Source organism: Rhinopithecus bieti, unplaced genomic scaffold (assembly GCF_001698545.2).
Source record: "Rhinopithecus bieti isolate Rb0 unplaced genomic scaffold, ASM169854v2 scaffold_5626, whole genome shotgun sequence".
Taxonomy (NCBI): domain Eukaryota; kingdom Metazoa; phylum Chordata; class Mammalia; order Primates; family Cercopithecidae; genus Rhinopithecus; species Rhinopithecus bieti.
The window spans coordinates 5,111,232-5,127,501 of NW_016805666.1; the positions used below are offsets into that span (position 1 = coordinate 5,111,232).

General features: G+C 37.2%; 1 protein-coding gene across 1 annotated transcript; it reads left to right on the forward strand.

Annotated features, from left to right (window-relative positions):
- The first annotated feature begins 3,051 nt into the window (after nucleotides 1–3,051).
- On the forward strand, nucleotides 3,052–3,471 carry PYDC2 (pyrin domain containing 2). Its single transcript, XM_017873441.1, has one exon. It carries the CDS (start codon nucleotides 3,052–3,054, stop codon nucleotides 3,469–3,471), a length of 420 nt encoding a protein of 139 aa, XP_017728930.1.
- Nucleotides 3,472–16,270: the final 12,799 nt, after the last annotated feature.

A 16,270-nucleotide genomic window follows, 5' to 3' on the forward strand; every position in this document is an offset into this window, starting at 1 on the left:
TTTGAAATATGAATTAATTAATACAAGTAATACATTTGTGTTGTTCAAAATGTGTAACTATCAAAAAAGTACTGTGAATACCTCCCTTCCATTCCCATCTGTATCTACCATGTTCTGTACTAATTTCTACTTTTGCTGATTTTTTAAAATATCTTTCCAGAGTTTCCTTATGAAAATTCAAGCAAATATAATTTATATCCCACCTCCCATTTCTGTCACAGGAGTTACATGTGCCTTGTATTTTTTTTTTTTTCTTGAGATGGAGTTTTGCTCTTGTTGCCTAGGCTGGAGTGCGATCTTGGCTCACCGCTACCTCCATCTCCTGGGTCCAAACGATTCTCCTGCCGCAGTCTCCCAATTAGCAGGGATTACAGACATGTGCCATATGCCCAGCTAATTTTGTATTTTTAGTAGAGATGGGGTTTCTGCATGTTGGTCAGGCTGGTCTCGAACTCCCGACCTCAGGTGATGTGCCTACCTTGGCCTCCCAAAGTGCTGGGATTACAGGCAAGAGCCACCATGCCTGGCCTGCATGTGCCTTTTTTTTTTTTAACTGGATATATCATGGACGTTTTTACATATCACTATGTAAGCCACCCTTCATCCTCTATTTAGCCTCTTGCTAAATACAACAGATACAACAGATCCTCAAATAACATTTTTTTCAACATCATTTTGTTTAACATTGGTGAGAAAAAAAAATATTCCAAACAGTGGCCACTGTCTGTCTGGAGTTTGCATGCTGGCATGCTCTACTCATGTCTGCATGGATTTTCTCTGTACTCTACTTTCCTCCCACATCCCAAAGATGTTAGGTTAATTAGTGTGTCTAAATACTCACAGTCTGGGTGAGTGTACCCTGTGATAGGATGGCGTCCTGTCCAAGATTTGTTTCCACCTGGCACCCTGAGCTGCCATATAATAAGCTTAGGCCACTCACAACCCTGAATTGGAATAAGTGGATAAAAAATTATCTTACTTGTTTTATTAATCTCTTAAAATACATGTAGCGCTCACATTTATTTCTATGTTTAATATTAGAAGTGTTTGCATTTTGTTTAGAACTTTGGTGATGTTTTTGTGACCAGCATGCCATAGGAATTTAACTCTTGCTTGTATGAGTTAGCCTATGATAAAATTGTTTTTGTTATACATCATTTCATTCAAAGTTGCAGTTTCCAAGAATCTATTGAGGACATTAAGTGAGTATTTTGTTCTTAGAAATAATGCTATGCAAGCAGACATACCTGTAAGACAAATACTAGAGGTGGAAAAGCCAGGTCAAAGACCAAATGCTCTTGTAGTTTACATTTTTCAGGACTGCCTTCTCTAGGGTTCATACAAATTTATACTCAACCTGAAACATGCACTCCAAAAAATACAAGCAAATTGAATATAGTGACCTATAGAAAGAATTGTACACAATGACCAAGTGGGATTTATCTCAGGATGGCAAGGTTGGTTTGAACATATGAAAATCAATTAATATAATTTATCATATCAATAGAATAAAACAAAATTACATGATTATCTCAATAAACACAAAAAGCATTTGACAAAACCCAACTTCCTTTCATGATAAAGATACTACCAACTGGAAAATAGAAGGGAGCTTCCTCAATCTGATAAAAGTCATCTATGAAAACTCATAGCCAAAATTATATTTAATGGCAAAATGAATGCTTTGTCCTAAAATCAGGACCACCTCAATGCTATCTGCTCTTAGCATGACCATACAGCATTACATTAGTGGTGCTATCCTTAGCAACTAGACAAGACAAGAAAGGCAACTGGATTGTAATGGAAGTGAAACTATCTGTATTAGCAGATAACAAAATTTTGTATATAGGAAATCCTAAAAAATTCACTTGAAACCTGTTAGAACTACTAAATTAATTCATCCAGTTTTCAGGATACAAGATCATATATAAAAATCAATTTTACTTCTACACACTTGTAATGAACAATCCAAAACTGAAATTAAAACAATTCCTTTTAGAATCATATCAAAAAGAATGAAATACCTAGAAATAAATTTTAACAAAGAAGTAAACCTTAGATTCTGAGAATTACAAGACATTATTGAGAGAAATTAAAGATCTAAACAAGTGGAAAGCATCTCATGTTTATAGATTGGAAGACTTAATTTACATTGTTAAGATGGCACTACTCCCCAAACTGATCTACATATTCAATACAATCCCTGTCAGAATCTCAGCTTACTTTACGTAGAAATGGGCAAACTAGTTAGAAAATTCAGGTAGTGTCGCATAGACCCAGTACAGCCAAGATGATCTTGAAAACTAAGAGCAAACAATGACAATTCACCTTTCCTTATTTCATGACTTAATACAAAGCAATGGTAATTAAGATAGTGTGGTACTGGCATAAGGACAGACACATCGCTCAATAAAACAGAACTGAGAGTCCAAAAGTAAGCCCATATATGTGTGGTCAACTGACTTTCAACAAGGGTTTCAAGACCATGCAATGGGATAAGAATAGACTTTTCAACAAGTGGTGCTTAGACAAGTAGATTTCTACATGCAGAAGAATAAATTTGGACCTCTACTTCATGCCATATACAAATATTAACTCAAAATATATCAAAGACCCAAATGTAAGAGTTAAAGTTGTAATATTCTTACAGTAAATGCTAGGGGTAATCTTTATGACCTGAGACTTAGCAAAAGATTCTTAGACATGACATCAAAAGCATAAGCAACAAGAAAAAAGTAGATAAATTTGGTTTCATTAAAATGAAAAACATTTGTGCCTTAAAGGACACTATCATTAAACTGATAAGACAACTCACAGAATGGGAGCAAAGATTTGCATATCGCATATCTAATGAAGGACCTGTCCCTAGACTATATAAAGAACTCTTACAACTCAACAATAAAAAGACAATTAACTCAATTTTAAAATGAGAAAAAATATGAATTGCTATTTCTCCTAAAAGATATAAAATATATGCTTATTAGTATATGAAAAGATGTAAGAACCAGCGGGTAGGGCCAGGCATTGGGAGAGCTCCCCACACAGGACAAGATGGCATCTCCTGCACAGCTGGACTTCAACCTGCAGGCTCTTCTGGAGCAGCTCAGCCAGGATGAGTTGAACAAGTTCAAGTCTCTGATCAGAACAATCTCCCTGGGAAAGGAGCTACAGACAGTCCCCCAGATGGAGGTAGACAAGGCTAATGGGAAGCAACTGGTAGAAATCTTCCCCAGCCACTCCTACAGCTACTGGGCAGGGATGGCAGCCATCCAGGGCTTTGAAAAGGTGAACGAAACGCATCTGTCTGGGAGAGCTGATGAACGTAGTGTGATGCCCCCACTTTCACCCCTCAGGGATAGTGAGTTGATGGCTGAGCTAGATGTTGCTTTAGCCTTGGTTCTGCCTCCGTTTTATGTGCACATGTCACTTAACCTTGTTATATATGAAATATCTATATCACCAGTATATTGAGAGAAATAAAGGTGAAATAATTCACAAACAAAAAAAGAAAAGATGCCTGACAACTTTAGTATTCAAGGAAATGCAAATCAAAACCATAATGAGATAACACTTCATATCCACTAGGCTGGCTAGAATAGAAAGTTAGATAATAACAAGTATTGGCACAGAATGTGGAGAAACTAGAGTCCTCATAGACAGCTTATGGGAATGTGAAATTGTGCAGCCACTTTGGAAAACAGGATGGCAATTTCTCAAATGATAAAAAGTTCTCATATGATCTAATATTCTACTTATAAGTACATAATCAAGAGAAATAAAAACATATAAACACAAATGTTTATAGTGTCATTGTATACAATAGCCAAAAGCTGGAAACAACCTAATGTCTATGAATGGACAAATGAATAAACAAATTGTGGTATATGCAGTTAATGAAATATTATTTGACAAAAATGAAGTATTGATCACATGCTTAAACATGAATGAACCTTGAAAACACTATGCTAAATGAAAGAAGCCTGTCATAAAAGACAAAATATTATATGATCACATCAAATATGACATGATTCCATTCATAGGAAAGTTCAGAATGGCCAAATTTATACAGTCAGAAAGTAGATAAGAGATTGCTTAGGACTGGGAAGGAGAGTTGGTGAGTAGAGGGGAATACAGAGTAATCGCTGAAACATTTAAGATTGCTTTTCGAGGTGATGAGAATATTCTGAAACCAACTATGGTGATGATGGTGCATATCTGTGAATAAGCTAAAAACATTTAATTGTATTCTTTAAATGTCTGAGTTGTGTGATATGTGAATTATATCTCAATAAATCTATTAAAATGCCAAAATGAGACAATGAGTGTTTATCATCTTTTCATATGTTTAGAGACCATTATATTTCCATTCAATGAACTATTCATTCATACTCTTGACAATTTTCTTTTTTATGGCATTTTGTTTTGTTTTGTCTTTTCTCATTGATTCTAGGAACTCCTTTTATGTCTGAGAGATAAGTACTATCTTGATATGAGTTGCAATTTTTTTTCTTTTTGACTTCGCTTATGATTTTCCCCACAGCAGAAGACTATAATTTTATGTATGTGCATTAATCTATCACTGCTTTTATGGCTTCCAGATTAGAGTCATAGAAAGACCTTTCCTAGTCCAAGGGAATAAAATAATTCTCCTGTCTTTACTCCTGATTCATACATGGTTACATTTTAATATTTGCCTTTAAATCTTTAATCTATTTAGCCACTTTTTCCTAACAAAGGTATGAAGTACGTTTCAAGTATTCTTCTATTTAGGCAGCCAGCCAGTGATACCAGAACCTTTATTGCAATCTCATCTTTTCCCTACAGATTTGAAATGTAGATAGTAAACTGCCTAATATATCTGGCTTTCTCTCCTTCCTGCCTTTTCTCTCTCTTTCTCTCTTTCTTCTTTCTTCTTTTCTCTTTTCCCTTCCCCTTCCTCCCCTCCCTCCCCTACCCTCCCTCCCCTCCTTCCTCTTCCTTCCCTTCCCTTCCCTTTTCCTTCCCTTCCCTTCCTTCCTCCTTTCCCTTCTTCCCTTCCTCTCTTTGTTCTTTATTCCTTGATGGAGTCTCGCTCTGTGCCCAGCTCGGAATGCAGTGGCATATCTTTGTTCTCTGCAAACTCCACCACTCAGTTCAATGATTCTCCTACCTCAGCTTTCCAAGTAGCCTGGGATTAACGGGCATGCATAACCACCACTGCGCTAATTATTTCTTGACTTTCTATCATGTATCATTGGTCTGTCCTCTTCATTAACCAATATCAAGATGCTTTAAATATAGAAGCTATAATAAGATGTTTCCTGACTTAAATATGGTTCACTTATGATTTATTTAAAATGGGCTATTGAAGGTATTAAACACATTTTATACGTAATGGGACTCTTTGACTTTGATGGATTCATCAGGACATAACCCTATTGTAAGTTGAGGAGGCATTGCAAATATGTTTTAATATCTGTCTGCAAAGAGGCCTTTACTTTTATGCTTTCTTTTTAAGAGATTTTTCTGCCGTAGCTTTGCTGGTTTAGTTTTATTTATGAACTTCAAAATTAGCTTTCAGTTTCGTTGCACAAACAAAAATACCACAAACAACAAATAAAAACCATCATCACACAAATGCAAAAACAAAGGCATTTTAGTCTTTTTTTAAAATATCACCCTTACATTATTAAAACGTGGATGGAAATTGACACCCTTCTAATGTTGATTTTTTTCTATTCAATAAGAAGGGATGTCTTAATTTGTTCAGTTCTTCTTTTGAGACATCAGCAGTGTTCTAAAACTTCCATTATATAAAATGTAAACACTTAAGTTTTCCAAAATGTTTTATCTTATTTTGCTGCTGTCTTAAATGTATTTTCCCTCACTTTATCCTCTAGTTTATTTTCTGTATATATGCATTATTTTGATTTTTTTTTTTTTTTTTTTTGAGATGAAGTCTCACTCTGTTGCCCAGGCTGGAGTGCAGTGGCATGATCACAGCTCACTGCAACCGTCACCTCTCAGATTCAAGTGATTCTCGTGCCTCAGCCTCCTGAGTAGCTGGGACTATGGGCATGTGCCGCCATGCCTGGCTAATTTTTGCATTTTTGGAAGAGATAGGGTTTCACTATACTGGCCAGGTTTGTCTCGAACTCCTGACCTCATGCGATCTATCCGCCTTGACTTCCCAAAGTGCTGAGATTACAGGTGTAAGCCACCTCGCCCAGCCTGATTTTTGATTTATAATTTGATACCCTGCTATATTGCTAAATTCTCTGACTTAAGTTGCTTAAATTTTCAAGGAATATTATTATCCCATTTACAAATTTCATCAATGTCCTCATTTTCAAATTTTAGACTTATAATTCCTTTTTCTTCTTAGTGTTGGTTAGTATAATATTAAGTAAAAATGGCTCTAGCAAGTATTTACTTTGTCCTGAGTTTAGTGCAAATTCCTAATGCGTCACTTTAAAACATTATGCTTTGTGCTGAAATATGTCTCATGATTACGGTTGTACATTTACTTACATTATTTATATTATTATCCATCAGTTCATCTTTTATTTAGTATTTTTATGAACAGATTTTAAATTAGTTTCAATAATATTTCTCCTTAGGTTTATTAATATAATATTATAATCACTGAGAATTAAGCATCTTTGCAATTTGGGAATAAATCCTGTCTGTTAAGTTTTTAATATGCTGGTTGTGTTAGTCTGCTCTCATGTTGCTATAAGTACATGTTTGAGAATGCGTAATTTATAAAGGAAAGAGGTTTAATTGACTCACAGTTCCACATCTGGGGAGGCCTCAGGAAGCTTACAATCATGGAGGAAGGGGGAGCAAACATGTCCTTCTTCACAGGGAAGCAGGAGAGAGAAGTGCAGCATGAAGCAGAAGGGAAGCACTTATAAAATCATCAGATCTTGTGAGAACTCACTCACTATCATGAGAACAGAATTTGGAAACCATCCCCATTATTTAATCAGCTTCCACAAGGTCCCTCCCCCAACACATAGAGATTATAATTCGGATTGCAATTCAAGATAAGTTTTGGGTGGGCATACAAAACCAGACCGTATCGCTGGTGTTTTAGTCCATTCTCATGCAGCTATGAAGAAATACCTGAGACTGGGTAATTTATAAGGACGAGAGGGTTTAACTGACTCACAGTTCCTCATGTCTGGGGAGGCCTCAGGAAACTTACAATCATGGAAGAAGGCTCTTCTTCACAGGGCAGCAGGAGACAGAATTAGTGCCAGCAGGGGAAATGCCACACACTTACAGAACCATCATATCTCCTGAGCACTCACTATCATGAGAACAGCATGAAGGAAACCACCCCCATGATTCAATTACCTCCCACTGTGTGCCTCCCATGAAGGATTATGGGGATTACAATTCAAGATGAGATTTGATTACCAAACCGTATCAGCTGATGATTTAAAGAAGAATTATTTTGTTTCTTGTTACTTTCCAGTATTATTATACTGATATTAGAAAATATGTTCTGTATTGTTTTCATTATAGAGAATTTGTTGACCTTTTTTTTTGGTCTCATCAGTTTTCTTGAATCTGACCTGAAAAACTAAGGATAACTAAGGATTTATTGTTTATCATCAAGGCACAGAATTTAAGATATATCAATCAGATGTCTTTCTATTATGTTATTTAGGTTTTCAGTATTGATGTCTTTTGTATTGAAAGAAGTAAATGAAAGTCTTCTATTTTAGTGTGTTTTGATCCAATTCTTAAAAGTTCTTAAATTTTAATAGTTCTCTAAGTCTCCACAAAGTATCTGCTAAAGTTTGTGTGGTTTCTCCTCTCACCCAATTTCAGTCAATACAATTAACTTTCTTAATATTTATCTTTATAGTGTAAAATATGCCTATTCTATTACTTTACTTGAGCCTTAGATATTATGTTTTGAGTCCCAGTTACTACTGGCCATCTTCCAGCTTTATTCTAACTTCTAGCTTCATTTCCACCTTCCTCCTCTCATTTATATTAATTGTATTTCTTCTAGATCATCAGCATTTATGTTATTTATATTCTATCTTGCCATCTAATAATATTTTCAAAATGTCTTTGTTCTACAATCAAATACCTTCTTTAACTGCCACTCATTTTACATTGCCCTAGTTATTTATTTATTGGCTAAAGTTGGTCTTCCAGTTGCTTTGTTTGTTTTCCATCAGAAAGGCTCCTGGGATCAGCTATTAATATGTCTCCTTTATACTTGGAATTCAGGTTGGCTTGATGGAAATTCCTTAGGTTACAATTTATTTCCTTAAATAAGAGATTTTTTAATCATCTTCAGCCATTGAATGTTGCCTTGGAGGAATCTGAGGCTAACGTGTTTTTTCACTTTATTATGGCTTGAACTTTTCCTGACTGCCCAAAATGATAATTTGTTTAAAGTCTAGTAACTTTTTTGAAAAATAGCTCTATGTTGACTGATCTGACTTTTCCCTGCCACATGATGTTCTCTTTCAAAATGTAAATTTAAGTCTTCTTATATCAGAAAAATTTCCTTCAGTTATTTTTAAATATTTTCTCTCTTTTTATCACTTTTTTCTTCAGAAATTATGTTTATATTTGATCTGCTTTGTCAAACTTCTATAGCTGTCATTTTCACTCTACTTTGTTTCTTTATTCGATTTTCATCCCATACCATGTTTATCATTTTTTACTAATTATTTTAATTCAGTGTCTTTATTTAAATTTATTTGTATTCTGAATTTTGTTTTTACTAAATTTTACAATATCCATTCTCCTTTGTGCTTCTTGTGTCTTGTCAGCTCATATTTTACCTCCGCCTGCATGTCACCCCTTTCCCTGAATTTCTGTATTTCAATTTTGTGATTTTTTTTGGAGCCATGATTGCTTTATTAAATTTTAAACTGAATGTTACATTTTTGGTGATAATTTTCATGTATTACATGACAATATGCTATCTGGTACATCTCCTTTTTCTGACAGGAAGTTATGTTTCTCTGTTTTCACTTTCCTTTCTTATAGTTTCTTTTTTTTTTCCTCTTCAAATTTCTTTTTACCATCTTATAGTTTCTTTTAACAAGGCTGTATCAGATCATCTTATGATATTTGGTTGAATGAGTTAAATATTCCTTTTGTGTTTCCTGCAAAGATCTGGGAAGGGGTAATTGAGAAGCAAGTATATTGTAGTCTTCCAGGACTTTTCTCTGAAACAGTCTCTCCTCTGCTGCAACCAATACCACCTGTTTTCTTCAAATAGAGCCCCACTATTTGTTTCTTTGTGAGGATATACCTCCTCAATTTCTCTCAACCAGTCTGGGCTTAGGAGGACTTCTTCCTGTTCCAGGTTCCCCAGCTCTCTTGTTGGTTAATTCAACAAAGGAACACAGTTCTTGTCGAAGGGACGCAGCTGATCCTCCCACCAGCAGAAGCTGTATTTTTGTGGATCCTTCTGAATTTATAAAGGCTGCACTCACATTTTGACTTTTTCTCCCCATTTTACCTCACGTGTAGGTTTTTTCCAATCTTAGGCTGTTTCATCTTATCCCTTCTCAAAACACTTAGCTTTCCAAATTTCCTTTCACAAAGGCTCTTGACCTCCAGGGAAGGCACGTTTTGTTCTGACTTGCTGCTACTTTTCATTCTTCTGGAAACTTTCCTTTTCTATAATGCACCACTGTTCCCTATGCCACTGTGTCCCATGGGGCTAAAGTCAGTTTTAGCAGCTTTAGACTATACATCTGAATTTGTGGATTTTTAAATCTCCAAGTTAAACAAAAAATGGAATTTGCTTATTGCTCACTTTCTTTCTTGTATTCTTCTTTCCTTCCTTTCTTCTTCTTCTTCTATTTTTTTTTTTTTTGGAATAGGGGTTCCAGAAAGAAAAAAAGGGGAATGTTCATATTGTACCTAGCTCCATATTCGTACTCTCATTTCCAATGTTTCCATATAAACAGAAAATTAAATCTTAAAACTTTGTCTTTTTGCTATTCAGTGCATGCAAATGTAGCCTTTCCATCAATGCAATAAATTTGTTAGTATTTTTAGTGTGGTTTCATGGGCCTGCAACCACTGCAGTTGCACAAAGCCCTATACTCAGGAGACCCTGCACTTGGGTTTAATGTCCTACACTGTTTGCTGTCTTGAAAGTCTTAATAATTTTCTATTTGAATTTGTGTTTTGTAAGCTAAGTCCTATAGGACAGCGGAGCGTGTGTGTGAGATTAGACCCTGGGCACATGTACTGTCCTGCTTCCCATCACCTCACCTCCCTGAGACAGGTTCTGGGTGCCCTGCCTTTTCCTTTAGGACCACTGTCACCTTTTGTCCAGGGAGGTAGCCTGGTTGCTTAGAAGCCCACATTCTACCATTACCCTCTGCCCATAGAGCATTGGGCAGATAACTTAGTAAGAGCTTCTCACCCTCCTCTAATCCAGATGCAAAATTCATTCCAGTGTCTTAATTCTTTTAGGATGCAGTCCTTCACCCACTCATAATGGGTTGACTGGAAAGCCTTTAGGAAGAGGGGACTGACCAGTCCTTCCTTTATTCCCGGGCCCTGTATTTGCATTTTCCACCAGCTCCGCAGATTATGTAGCCAGCTTTGACTGTGACAGTCCTTTCTGGGTACCCACAAGGGTTCCCAGGAGCCCCCACAAATACCAAAATCCACAATACTCAAGTCATTTCTATAAAATAGTATAACGTTTGTATATAACTTACACACATTCTCTGTGTACTTTAAATAGTCTGTAGATTACTTACAATATCTAATACGATATAAATACTATATAAATGATTTGTATATGGTATTGTTTGAGCAATAACAACAAGAAAAATGTCTGTATATGTTCAGGACAGATGCAGTCCTTCTTTTTATTTCAAATATGTTTTATCTGTCACTGATTGAATCTACAGATGTGGAACCCATGAATATGGAGGGCTGACTGTATTTACATTCTGCTATTTAGAATATTGAAACTAAGATATAACTATACATCTAAGAAGGGTCTGGGTCAGAATACTGGAGTCCCTGTGCTTTATCACTACTTTTGCCAAATAATACCAGATGACACCATCATGATAGAGCAATTAAAAAGTCAACTCTGGAAGTCCATTGAATTTGATCTCTACAATTGGGGTGCTTTTTAAAACATTTAGTGATACGCCACTGTATGCTTGTTAGCGTATTAGGTAATATAAGAACTACAGAGATTAAATACACTCGGTTTTTGCCCTCAGAGAGGCTAGATATTGTGTGTGTGTTTGTAGGATTTGGAGAGGTGAAGGCGTGGCCCGGGGTTAGGGAAGAAGAGTTGGTGGTGATAGTAGAGGTGAAGTTAGCTCTATTGTTGGGGAAATAAGTCATACAAAGTGCTAATCGAAGTTCAAAGAAGGGTAAAATGAAATCCTACTATTTAGGGATGGCATCTTGAGGAGCATTTAGTCTGGCTTTTTAAGGATGGCTAAGATATGAACATGCAAAGAAGGAAGGTGTGACAGCTAGCACAGAGATGAATATTTAGGTGAAAAGGACTCTGTCCACTGGGGACTGAATTTGCTTTAGAGATTGGGGACTGAAAACTAACAAGATTCAGTTGTTAATGTAATGAGTCCTTGGTTTTACTAGTAGCCTGAGACCATGGGTAGCATTTAAATATAATAATCTGTACCCACTCATGTAACGTTAACATTAATTATTACATATGAGTCCTTTGGGAAACACTGGGATGAGCACATCCCCCCACTCAAAGGACTTTGATCCAAAAGGGCAGAGAAGAGTGGTAGATAAACAATAAGAGCACATGTGATAAGCGCCTTGAATGAGATATGGAAATAAGGCTAGGGGATTCCAGGGGATGGAAACATTCAAGCCTTCAAGAACGTCAAGCAATTCTGTATCAGTAGTTGGCATTTCAATAGACTTTGAAGGATGGAGAATTTGCCACTCTCGACTAGGAGAAAGGATGCCCAACGGGAGGAAAAGCATGAGCAGAAGTAGGAGAGTAAAGGGCAAGACAGTGAATAGTGACAAATTCAGTTTGATAAGGGTAGCAGTAGAGATGGTAGGGAAGGATTTTGTGCAGCTAAAGGAATGACGGGAGATATCTTCACAAAGAATAGTCAGTCTAGAAGTCCTTTTAGGTAGTCCCAAATTTATAACATAAACAATGGAAGAAGGACAGTACAAAGAAGAGCACTAAATAAGAAAGCATGAAACTGCTTCAGAATTGCTGTGAGGTTTCTTTCCTCTGGAGATGAAATGTCACCGCATTTCTCAGATGACAATAGTATGATACTGCTCCAAAGGGAAAAGAAAAGGTACTGACTCTGACAACCATAATTGTATCTGGCCATTTTCCCTTTGTATCATTGGCTGTACTGCAGGCTTTCAATATAGACTTAGAGGATGACTGGTCCAAAGACTCACCTATTCATGCTCTTGTCCAGAAAAAAAAAGATAAGATGTCCATAGAGTGAATAAATAAGAAATCGCCCAACCAATTCAATCATATTAGGGTATAGCCAAATTTCTTAATTTACTATTTGGTTAGCATAAAATGATAAATATTTCAGAAAAATAGAGGCAATAGTCTTTCCCAATATATTATTGTTTTGAAATATATGAATAAATAAAACTAACATCTTAAAGTTGGTAGCTTTTTATTTTCAAAGTGGGTTCACATCTATATTCTCACAGCTTAAAAGATTATCAGAGCATGAAATTTTTGCCCTATTTTACAAATGGGGAGACTGAGAATAAGGTATTCATGACTTTCTGAGAAATAAAAGGCTTTTGAAGTGACCAAAGAGCTAGTGTTAACTTTCCTTTTACAGATGTGGGAGCAGAGGCCTATGGGAGTAGTTGACTTGTCCAAAGACTCTGAACTAGTGACTGATGAAGTTGGGACTCAAATCCTACATTCTACCTCTTAAACCAGGAAACTTCCCTCTACACCCCACTGTTTCTGAAGAGTAAGTAAGAGCTTTCCTTTTGATCATTGCCTCTATATGATTCAGCAAATACCCAATTTCTATTTCACAAGAATGTGGTCGAGTCTATTAAACATTCCGTAGACAGTGAGCATCCACACAGTTTCTTCCCTCACCACAGTTTCTTGTCCCCTGCTGGGCACTCTCTCTTCTCTTTTTTTTTTTTTTTTTTTTTTTTTTGAGATGGAGTCTTGGCTCTGTCGCCCAGCTGGAGTGCAGTGGAGGCGGATCTGCAGCTCACTGCAAGCTCTGGCCTCCCAGGTTCACTGCCATGTTCTCACGCTGCCATCAGCCCGCTCCCGAGGTAGCTGGGACTACAGGCGCGCCGGTCACCCGTCAACCCCAGCTAGTTTTTTTGTATTTTTTAGTAAGAGACGGTGTTTCCACCATGTTAGCCATGGGATGGTCCTCGATCTCCCCTGACGCCAATCGTGATACGCGCCGTCTCCAGCGCTCCAAAGTGCCTGGATTCACAGGCTTGACGCCACCCACACCGCGACTGCACACTGCTTAAATGATAAGCATCCCTACTCAGCACAGGGGTGACATTTAAAATAAAGCTAAATAATTTTCTGTTTTTGAAAATGTCAAAGATGATCAGGGATCACGTCCAGGCTTGGAGCTACAGTACTTTTTTTTTTTTTGACTGCGGAGTTTAAACACATATGGGTAGATATAATCTCTGGGTTTCTTCTGGTGAGCTGAAGTTTTGAAATTCACTTAATCCCTTGCTATCTTAGAATCAGTATCATGCACGATATATAGGCCAACCAAAATTTAGTGTTTATGGTTATATAAAAAAAATCATGGCAGGCTGTAAGTCAACGAAGGACAAGAACAGTTTGCTACTTCATAAGCTTTAGATGATGCAGATAATTTAGAAAATTCTTTCCTCAAGGAAAAATAACATTCATTACAGACTGAAAAAAACAGCTGATGACAGTATTTGTGATACACAAAATATCCTATTTTTAATAGTCATCACATATGGATTGTAATTTGGATACAGAAAAAATATTTTTATAGTTCTACCTTCAAAGAGGATGGTAAAAGTTTTATGCGCAAGTGACTCATAGCTTTTTTTTCCATCCTCATTTTGTGTGATCTTAGGAAAAAAACCCTTCATCTCTATGGTGATTCAGTTGACCATTTTTGATCATGTATTTATAGTTTCTCTGTCAACAAATGCTTTTTTTTAGGGCTTCCTAGATGTTATGATATAAAAATTGCAGTTAACAAACACTTGCCTTATAATTTTGGAAGAAAGCAAATTTTCTTTTGTATACTTTTTATTAACATGAATATAGTGGCTCCAAAGGGCTGGACTGATGCATGGCATTCCCCCAAGTGATGAAGCAGTGCATGGGTAAGTTGTCAGATGGCGCAGTCACCAGTCACCAGAAAAGGACTGAAAGCAGCACTCTTTCTTCATATGGGGATTTCCATGTTTCTTCATCAAGCTTGTGTCATGTTTCTACTTAGCTGCATTACTAAATTTTCTTTTGTGGAGAGCATGGGATTTAGCTATGCATTTTATGAAAGCATGTTTACAATTAACTGAGTAACTGTACTGCTTGGGGATCACAAGAGGCCATCACTGGACCTGCTTTTGGGCTCTGGCAAATAGCATAGGTAATGAAGCAGAGGAGGTGACGGTAGAGAAGTCAGGGTAAGATAAGGGTTTAGCCTGGGCACAGTGGCTCAATGCCTGTAATCCCAGCACTTTGGGAGATAGTGGATCACCTGAGGTCAGGAGTTCAAGACCAGCCTGACCAACATGGTGAAACCCTGTCTCTACTAAAAATGCAAAAATTAGCTGGATGTGGTGGTGGGCGCCTATGATCCCAGCTACTCAGGAGGCTAAGGCAGGAAAATCGCTTGAACCCGGGAGGTGGAAGTTGCAGTGAGGTGAGATTGTGCCGCTGCACTCCAGCCTGGGCGAGAGGGTGAGACTCAGTCTCAAAAAAAAAAAAAGAAAGGATTAGTTTCTGATCTTTAGGCATCATCATGGCAACAAGTGACTGATCTTTCTTGCTTTCTTGCCTGTCAGAGACACGGAGTGAGAGAAACTTCTGGGGATCCCTGCTGTGTGTTACAACAGGCTGTTGCTCCTTAACCTGTAGTTCAAGGGTATCACTAGAATAGGTGAATTCCATAAGAAAATGAAAACGAAGTTTATTAAAGCCTATTAAAGCAAACCCAAGGGCTTAGTCCCTAAAATATTCTCATAAGATGGCAGGCAGAGCATAAAATCAAAAGTAAGTCTCCCATTCCACCTCCTCATTGCAGATTCACTGCCAGAAGTGACTTACTTTACCTTCTCTGATGTGCGTTTTTCTGGTGGGTACCTACAACTACTCACTCCATTGCCCATAAGTTTGAGAAATAAACATCATTTTCTCAATTTCTTGATCCATCAGTGTTCAGCAGTAGTAGGTGATTCCAAAAGCAAAAGATGTAGTGTTTGCTCTTGCATAATACAACCTTACTCCCATCTCTACTTCTCTCCTGTCTCCTAGTTCATAAGAGTTTTATCATTTTAAACATTTTAACATTTCCATGGTTTATAGATTTGAGACCTTTTTTTTGAAAGGTAGAGTCTCGCTCTGTTGCTTAGGCTGGAGTGCAATGGCGTGATCTAGGCTCACTGCCATCTCTGCCTCCTGGGTTCAGGCGATTCTCCTGCCTCAGCTTCCCAAGTAGCTGGGACTACAAGCATGTGCCACCATGCCCAGCTAATTTTTGTACCTTTTGGTAGAGACGGGGTTTCACTATGTGTTTGCCAGGCTGGTCCCAAACTCCTGACCTCAGGTGATCCACCCGCCTCGGCCTCCTAAAATGCTGGGATTACAGGCATGAGCCACTGTGCCCGGCCCAGATTTGATACTTTTGTGCTTTGCTTACAACTTGAAAAAATAAACTTCAGCAGTGTTTGCATTATTAGGATAAGGCAAATATTATTCACTGCAGAACCAAGTAGTGAAATTTGATCTGTAGAAAAAAGGAAATGTAATCTTAAAACATTATGTTTGAGTCACATTAAAGAGAATTTTCTGCAAGTCAAGAACAAGTGAATTCTCTTTTATTACAGCTCGTTAATTGTTCATTGTAATGCCATATTTTATATCAATTCATATGTAAACCATGGGGGGTAGGGCTTTCAGATATCTGCCTGGGAAACTGAGGAGTTTGGAGAAAATATCTAAGAGAAGAGATAAGGAATGAGTAAGGACTGTTTGATCAATGAGGTTTTAATTGTCACAGCAAAGAGGTCTTTCATAAACCTGTTCCTGGCTCCA